General features: G+C 35.0%; 1 protein-coding gene across 1 annotated transcript; it reads left to right on the top strand.

Annotated features, from left to right (window-relative positions):
* Positions 1–3,790: 3,790 nt before the first annotated feature.
* On the top strand, positions 3,791–9,401 carry LOC144445980 (regucalcin-like). Its single transcript, XM_078135635.1, has 5 exons — positions 3,791–3,953; positions 5,131–5,313; positions 5,920–6,135; positions 7,061–7,192; positions 8,616–9,401. Exons 1-5 carry the CDS (start codon positions 3,791–3,793, stop codon positions 8,819–8,821), a joined length of 900 nt encoding a protein of 299 aa, XP_077991761.1. The 3' UTR covers positions 8,822–9,401.
* The last annotated feature ends 228 nt before the right edge of the window (positions 9,402–9,629 follow it).

Below are 9,629 nucleotides of genomic sequence, written 5' to 3'. Positions count from 1 at the left end.
TGCCTGCCTCTTTCGTATCACTACCACTGTCTTATCAGTGTTTCTGAATTACAATGGTGAGGGCCAAAGAAAATTAAGCCTGGTCCATTGCATAAAATTTGACCCCCCCCCCCTTCCATTTGATCACTTTTATTTATTCAATATATTGCTTTTAAAAAATATATTTGATTTTATGGTATTTTCAGCACTGCTTTACCTGCATAACTTGTAACTTGCTGTTCATATCCCATTCCAAACCCTTCTTCAAAGTGTACACCAACCACTGGTCCTTTAACAGCGGTTCTGTCGTGTCTCCATGTACCTGAAGGAGCTGGCCGATCTACCTCCTGCCATTGCCGAGGGCTTGCATCTTTGTATCTTTCGGTGACCATTTCTCTGTTGAGCTCACTTCTTTGTGACAGCACTTTCTCGATTTTCTTTTCAACCCTGTCTACAGCATTTACAATGCCCTGTAACCTCAATGTGCCGGTATCCTCTACGTCAACCTTCACCTAGAGGAGGAAAGGAGTAACTGACATTGCATGGAGATTGTCAAATTGGTAAGTGAGTTTTTGAGCAAAAATATAATAACTCTATGAAAAAGAATTGCTGCAGTACACTAGGTGGGATTGGGATCAGGGATTATATCTCAACGAATTAACAAATATGACAAGATGCCTTGCGAATGAAGGATAACACAAATACAGAATTCCGCAAATGAAAAATGGTAGTGTCCGTAAGAACTTACTATTGCAGATATATATTATCCTAAAGTCACTTTAAATTTGGTGTGTTAGAGATTTTAATTTAGGTGCTCATATCTACAATGTGCAATAGAAACCGGAATTTGACGAAATGTCATTTATTTGTCGTGTTGATAATATGTAGTGTACGAAATAGAAAATATAGCCTATAATATAATTATAATGCGTATATTAATATCTTCATACTGACAAGAACAATTTAGATTAAGTCTTACAGAAAGCAAAGATGTAATCAATACTCCCCCCCCCCCCCCCGCCACAACCAATAACCCCCCCCCCCCGGAAAAAAACACACAAAACAACATGCAACAACAACAACTAAATAGTGTCATCGGATTTCTTGAGTACACGTATCTTAGCATAACTGTAATTGCGTTATTTTGATTGGCTGTGCTCTCTGTTCCAAAGTAAACTTATTACCATTTCATACAGTTTATGCAAAGTACATGAATTTTCAGTTTACCGACATGTTTTATATAACAATGTCCCTGTCATGTCAGGGGTCGTTTATTCACATTCATATTCACTTATGACCATCGAGGGCGCTAACACAGATGACCTTTGACATGTATGACACGTAGACGTAGCGGGTACCTTGAAATGATAAATGATTGTCTGACACCTACCTGTACATCACCTGCGAAGATATGAGGACAAGTCAACAGTGAACTTTAACCTGTAACAACTCGTTCGACTGGAGATGCTTCACGACAGCTGATCAACGTCCTGTGTTTCCTGTTGTCCTATCAAACACCCAGTGTTGACGAACTTTATCCATCCCGATCCATCCATCCAGCTTGCAAGGTTTGACTCAGGTAATTAGTGATTGAGAATTGATTTATCTTCGCATACGTTACTTATGGGCGCATGTGTCCATATCATTTTTATAAGACGATTTAATACGTCAACATCGTAGGTTGGCCCGGGGATAGTTTTGTTTGTCTGAGAGGGGCGTGTCTGCACCCCGTACGTATACGGTCTGTGGTAGACGTACTGCAAAATGTAGTTATCGTGTTTATTAGTAGTACTGATACTTGTATTAATTGGTCACAGTGTAAAACAGTGCAACCTGTGTATAATAATCGTACGAGTTTCAACATCAGTTGGCTTATAACTGAACACTGGTTTTCATGATACAATCATACATATTATGAAGACGAGAAGAGTTTAACCTTGAAATCAGTTGTTTCAAGGAAAAAACTTCACTGAAAGCATTTTTTCCCAGTAGTTTTGCTATAGAAGTGGCATAACATAGAAGAGGTTACACAGTTGGTAAGCCTGACAAACTGTCCCATACATTCAGTCAGTGAAGAAATGGCCAGGAACTTGGATAAATGTGAAAATGAATGCGATTTGCCAATGACGTTACCTTAAGTTACCCAAAGAGTTTCATATAGTTTTAGAAATGCTAAATTTGGTTAAAGGGTAGTCTAGTTTCTATACCTCTTGTTCTCTATGTTCTCTATCCTCTCCTAGAGATGATTGGAGTGATTGTAAACATGTATAGAAAACTAGACTATTTGAAGGAAATCAAAGGCAAGACTGAATGCCCTAGACTAATTTTTACTCACTATCATGACACAGGGTTCTCCTCAATTTTGAGAAATGAAGGGGTTGTCTCATTTGCATAATTAATTTGCATATCTTTAGCTAAGCTGCATATTTTAGATCTTAAGATTTGACAATGAAAAAAATGTTTTCAATATAAAAAAAAAAACTTCAGTCAATTAAATTCTTATTGTTGGCAATGATCCATTCAACAAATGAAAACAAAAGTATTAAGAAAATTTAAAATTACTTCAGTTCAACAATTTCAAACTTTAATAATAACATAATTCATTCAAATTTTGGTGCGTCACTAGAAATTGTGTCCGTCAGTGGCATGTCAAATTGGCTAAGAGGGCACACTGTAGATAGACACTTGTGATATAGCTCATTAAACAACAATAATAGTTAGTTGTTTTTATAATCAGGATATTGGTTTTGACGTTGTACAGCAGAAGGGTTCAAGTTTAGGAGGACTTGTAAGCAATATATTCTGCTGAGATCCACAAAACCTATATCCAGACCATAAAGTGTTTTGTCATTTAAATACTCCATATGTGTGCATGGAAACATTACATTTGAATCACTGTAAATTGGCAATGAAATGTTAATTATTCCCCAAAAAAGCATAAAAATAGTGAAGAAATTAACAAAACCAAATCACTGAGTGAACGGCTATAAATAAGCACACCACTTGCCATATTTGTGCAAAGTGTGCAAAGGTGTGTTATGGAAAATTATTGCATGTGTTTGATGCATGCGCTCTCCATTGAATTACATTACAATACTGGTTATATGATCATTTGTGTTATGGGGATAAAATATATGTGTCTGTGATTTGTGTCATCAGTATCAGTATATATACATTGAAGAAACCAATAACTGGTAATATATATTCAATGGTAGAGGAGGTTGAAACACTTAGGTACACTGCATGGATACCTTGAACTTGGAGGCATCCAGCAATCCAGATGTGACCAAATTATTGTCTAGTTTAATTGTTCCAGTTTGTAATTGCTCATGGAAAAAATGAGTTCTTGTAGATGTCTGTATTTGAGTGAGAGGTATTTGAAAACAGCTGGAGTTGTTTGTTGTATTTACAGATACTTACAGGTCCTCTCCTGACTGTAGGCCTTACTGGGCCTCTAATGTCAGCCCTATTTGAATCTGTTTAGGAGTAGGTTTATCTTCATAAAAGTGAAATCTGAAGGGTTGATCCTTCCACAGTTTGTCAAGTCTATTATCAAATGCCTGAATTGTTCTTGTTGTGGACAAAATACTGTACATCATGTACTTTTTCCACAGGGTTGCTGTGTTGGTAATCTGCAAAGTTCCTGGGTTTGACTGATTGTGATCTTTGTGGTATGAGATAGGTGTCATGATGTATGTTGACATAACTGTTTGTTCTTTACTATAGACCGTATAAGGTCAAATTACTGATTCAAAATAAATTATGTCATATCATCATTTTATTTTTATTTTTTTGACCTTGCAGGGTTACAATGTCTGTGTCTGTGATTTTAAAGAAGGCCGGTATACTTACAGAGGGACCACACTGGGATGAGAAAACGCAAACTTTACTCTTCGTTAACATTTATAATCCTAGTAGTGTAAATCAATGGAATTCTGTAACACAGTCATATAAGGAATTGATAGTACCAGATGGTAAGTATAAAATTATTCAATGTTTCACTAGCTGTCCTGTACAGTGTGCCCTCTAGTGATAGCCAAAGTTTGTTGTTGTGGGTGACGTATTATAAAAACTGGCATTTCTTGTGATTCGACGTCACCATATACTATATAGTAAGAGATAGAGGAACACCTGTGTCACTAGAAATTGTGTGTGTCAGTGGCATGTCAAATAGGGAACTTGCAATCCAAACTGAGCATGCTCAGATGCAAAGGACAAAGGGATTATCTGTGGTTATTGCAATACCTAATCAGGAGTTACCGATAAAATAAACCTCCCACAATGGTCCAGGCAACTATGAATTTATTATTTGTGGTTAAAAAACAATGTAACATTATTGTTTACAATACTATTTGATTAGTATTTATTATCACATTTCCCATGATGCAACATTCAACATGGCAGGTTTGCAAGTTCCCTATTGGCTTAGAGGGCAAACTGGTCTTGTAACATGTACATGTGATAAAAGAAACTTAATACCAGATGGTAGGCACAATAATATTCAGTCTTTCACCTGTTATGGAACATTGGGCAAAGGAAATTTACCAATAAGGCCAAATAAAAAAAGTTGTTTGGTTCCAGTTGCCCGACCCCACCTAGTTTTTCACACTGACCCTAAACTTTTTTTACGCATTCAAGAAAAATAATAATAAAATCGCAAAAATTGTGAAGTCTCACGAGAAATAATGGATGCGGAAACTGACATCAACTTAAAAAGACAAAATAAAACTATTCTTCCAATCTGTGATGGCTGATGGGAAGAAATAAACAACACAGAGACCATTTGGAAAACAATGGAAAACCTGAACTAGACACTCACACATGAAATAAAATATATAATGAAATAAAATAAAAAAATCTACCTACCCCACCTATTTTAATTTTTTTGTGCCTAATCTGTATCATTTGTTGAAAAATAATCTTGATGTCAACTAGAGGGTAAGTGTGTTGAAATACATGCTTATTTAGGCATTTTATAGTAGTGCTATCAACTGTGCAACATTATTTTTTTTTGAACCCTGCAAGCAAATTGCTGTTTTCCTCAGTACATTGATCACTGCCAGGTGTTTATGTCCTGGTGTACTATTACATACTCTTATCACCAAAATATTGATCTCCTCACTACATGTAAATGATACAACAATATTTCAGTTGCCTACATTGGAACAGCGGTACCACGGCAACAAGGAGGCTATGTTGTAGCATCGGATAGAAAATTTTGTACTTTGGATTTTGACAGTGGAGAAATGACAACTTTAGTTGAAGTGGATGAAGACAGACCAAAATCAAGGTTTAATGATGGTAAATGCGATGCTGCTGGCAGATTTTGGGCAGGTGAGGATTTGTTGAATTTACAGTTGTCATTTCATATCAGTTTTACATGTTTTAAGACTATGAGGCCAGGGACTATTTCATGTCAGTTTTACTTCATTTTAAGACTATAAGCAATGGGACTGTATGATACAATTGTTGGTGTTACTTCTATATAATCTTACTTCAAATGATAGAGAGTATAGGAGTACTACCTATCTCTATATTAACTTTGGAAAGGAGTGATTAGGACACACACTCATACTGTACATACTACATCCATTCATCACTCTCCCACCCATGATGTATGTGCACACACATATATATACACATGCACACAGGCAGGTAGCAAGCAGGCAGGTAATGCAAGCAGGCAGGCATACATGCATGTAGGTATCCAATTATCCATACATACATACATCCATCCATCCATCCATCCATCCATCCATCCATACATACATACATCCGTCCTTCCTTCCCTCCGTCCATCCTAAGTACATATGCACACACACACACACACACACACACACACACATATACATACATACATACATTTTTCTGTTCTGGGAGTACTCTGCTGTTGACAAATATTTGAAACTAGTATGTTAATATATTGTTTGTATATTGTAGGTACAATGGGTGAAGAGAAAGTTCCAACCAAAGTAGATCCACAAAAGGGAAGAATGTATTCCTTAAATAAAGACCACAATGTTGTCCGTCATTTTGATAAAATTGGCATTTCTAATGGTCTTGGATGGAGCTTGGATAACAAGATAATGTATTACATTGATACACCAACCAAAAGAGTTGATGCCTTTGATTTTGACTTAGAAAAGGGAGAATTAAGTAAGTGAATTGTGTATATGCTAAATCAGTTTATAGATGAGAAAAAAAATAATGCATGGCACACTTGGACAGATTAATACAATGAAGTATTACAATAGGTCTATAAGTGAAGATAGATATATTAAACTTATCAAACAATACCTTATTGGTGCAGTTGAAAACAGAAAAGACTTTGGTAAAACTAATATAGAATAATTTAGAGGTTAGATCTTTTGACTACCAACATTTGAAACATAATTTTTCATCTCACTCGCCTTACCTCCCTTTGGTTTGTTTGTTTGTTTCTGTATGTGATTATACTAGTCATATCTTCTCTAATTGTTAGTAGTGTATGTATTTTAAGTTTCTGTTAGTGCAGCTCCTAATATGCTTAGTGAGCCCCTGATACAAAAGGGATGTAATAAATACATACATACATACATACATACATACATACATACATACATACACACACATACATACATACATACATACATACATACATACATACATACATACATACATACATACATACATAAAATAAGTTTGTTCCAAAATTATTATTCTCTAGAATATTTATGACATATTTATGAGTTTTAAAACTTCATTGTACCATAGATCTTGGAGGGGACAAGATTTAAGATTGAATACCTTGAAACTTTATTGTATGAAAGCTTATTGTCGTGCAAGTTTATGCCGCCACATGATTTACCACATGATTGGTGTATGAATGAATAATACAGCCAACTGTCTCAGCATTTTGAAATGTCCTACACAAGATGTTAGGTATACAAATGTTTTTAGTCTTATTATAGTTGACATAGAGATTAACAGAAGTAGTCCCTTTTATTCTGTATGAAATAGACAACTTTAACACGACTAGAATAACTAAATTTGAAAGGAATTTGATCTAAAGAATTTTCTGTTTTTTACCCTTTTTTTTTAGGTAACAGGAGAACTGTGTTCAACATTCCAGAAGGTAATGGGTTTCCAGATGGAATGACTGTTGATGCTGATGGAAAATTATGGGTGGCAATGTACCTAGGCGGTCGTCTCTTGAGAATAGATCCAGTTACCAGTAAGTCCCACATGTTCACATCACTCTCCCAAATAGATACTGCCCTCTAGAGGTCAAGTAATGAAATACTAGAGGATGATGGAATTATGTGGAATTTTGATATCATGCAACAATGAATATTTTATTGTGATATTAAGTTATAAAGGTGAGCACTAATCCCATATTGTCAAATATGCAAATCAGTCTGATGGGGTCAACAATGCTCTTGGCATAATAAGACTAGGTATTAGAGTGGCACAAGATGAGTGTAGAATCTTGTCGTACATGTAACATTTAGGACGATATCGGCAAAACGTAGAGTGCTCTGTATAGTGTATATCTTTGGTGCCTCAATTAATTAAAGTGGCACAAGGTGAGTGTAATCTTTGTACTCAAATAAAAATACCTACAGCCTAGATTAAATTATTCTAGTATAATATATTCATGTCAATGAATGTCTTCTGTTACATTACACTTCGTCTTATGGCATTGTTAGAACAGTTGACTGTATAGTAGGAATTTCCTTAATATTTTTTTTCGATAGTATAAAAAATTGTCATTAGATTGTTGATAAGTTACATGTATATCTCGGTACCCGGTTTGAGTTCAGTCAATTGTAAGTAATGGTATGCTTCAGTAAGTAGAAAACTGCAAGTACCTACTGGCTATACAGCACAAAGTAAGACCAAAATCATATCAACTCAGCTTGTGCCCATTTAAGAAGGTTGAGCACCAAACTCATGGTATCCCATTATTTTAATGTAATCCTGGTCTGGTAGGGCCTACATTGCACTTAGGCCTAAAATAAAAATTGTTTGGTTCCGGTTACCCGATCCCACCTTGTTTTTCATGCTTACCTAAACTTTTTTAATGTAATAATATTCAAGAAAAAAATAATAAAATCCTGAAAATTGCTACGGTGAGGTCTCACAAGAAATAGCGGATGTGGAAATTTACATCAAATTAAAATGACAATATAAACTGTTCTTCCAATCTGTAATGGCAGTACATCTGATGAGAAGAAACCAATAACACAGAGACCATATGGAAAACAACAGCAAACATAACTACCTGAACTAGACACTCACAAAAAAAAATATTATAAAATGAAATTAAAATCTACCTACCCGTAAAATTGAGTGTAAATGGAACCACACAATTTTTTAAGGCCTAATCACTATATTGGTCAAGTTATAGACAATTGCAGCACTACCTAAACTAGACACTCACATATGAAAAGAATATATATATTTATATATATATATATATATATTTTTTTTTTAATTTTTAAAAATCTGCCTACCCCACTTATTCTAAAATTGAGCATAATCGGAACCACACAATTTTTGTTGTTGGGCCTTATCAATAATACAAATAATTATAGAACATGATAATTTGTACAAAAGATGAGTTATATGATAATGTGTACTGTTTTTCATTATAGGTACCCTCATGCAGACACTAGAGATGCCAGTGTCTTGCCCAACATCTTGTTGTTTTGGAGGTGCTAACTATGATGAGTTATATATTACATCAGCTAGTCAGTATTACACTGAAGAACAGCTGGCCAAAGAACCTCTAGCTGGGTCTGTGTTCAAAGTGACTGGTCTAGGAGTAAAAGGCTTGCCTCCGAATACATTTAGTGGATGATTTTGTGACTATTCTAAGTCAACGGTTCTGTTCTCTCTGTCAGTCATCCCCAATTGTTTTATTTCATTATTATTGAGATACAGTAGAAAGTTTGCAGTCATTACGACATGAATTTCCATAAATCAAAGGTTACCATGTAAGGTATAATAGCATGTTTACATTTAACATAGGTCAGAGTTCACAATATATGAATATTGATATCTCCTTTTAATTTGACCTATTTTAGGGTATCACACAGTTTAAAAAAAAAAAGTTTTATAATGCAATAAATCAGAGTATTATTGTGATCTTGACCACGTGAAAGACGTATTCAGGGACTTATTGCTGTACAAGTCTTCATAGAAGACATAGCACCCAACTGGATTGTTGTGTACATGTTAAACTTATTGTGCAAATTTAAGTTTGACCTTAAAAATGAAGGTTAAGCATTGTGTAAGAAGAGCCTAGGGCTCAACAATTTACCACAGTTAAAGAAAGTCAGTACTAATTATATACATTTCTTGAGGCTGCATTGGAGTGTATGCTCCCCAATGAGTTGAGGAATTACAAAGGGCCATTGTACTGCCATTGATCTGTGCCAGGGGTAGTAATTGTGAACACCTAGAGCTCTCTGGAGCTCGAGGGAAGGTGCATTACAAATTTGCATTATTATTATGATTATTATTATTATTATTATTATTATTATTATTACTACTACTACTAATAATGATAATAACAAAACTTAAGGTCAAACATCTGTCTGAATAACAACAAACATACCTGTAACACTCTGGGTGTACACATGTGAATGGTGTATTTTGTAATAAAA

Source organism: Glandiceps talaboti, chromosome 14 (assembly GCF_964340395.1).
Source record: "Glandiceps talaboti chromosome 14, keGlaTala1.1, whole genome shotgun sequence".
Taxonomy (NCBI): Eukaryota; Metazoa; Hemichordata; class Enteropneusta; family Spengelidae; genus Glandiceps; species Glandiceps talaboti.
The sequence above is the reverse complement of the archived record's forward strand: the minus strand, read 5'-3'. Positions and strand labels throughout refer to the sequence as shown.

What these genes read in the sequence shown, in the direction of transcription:
- LOC144445980 (XM_078135635.1), top strand. Translation starts at nt 3,791, where the DNA reads ATGTCTGTGTCTGTGATTTTAAAGAAGGCCGGTATACTTACAGAGGGA. An exon ending in TGCTGGCAGATTTTGGGCAG is followed by an intron (nt 5,314 to 5,919) that starts GTGAGGATTTGT and finishes TGTATATTGTAG; the next exon opens with GTACAATGGGTGAAGAGAAA. An exon ending in GAGAATAGATCCAGTTACCA is followed by an intron (nt 7,193 to 8,615) that starts GTAAGTCCCACA and finishes TTTTCATTATAG; the next exon opens with GTACCCTCATGCAGACACTA.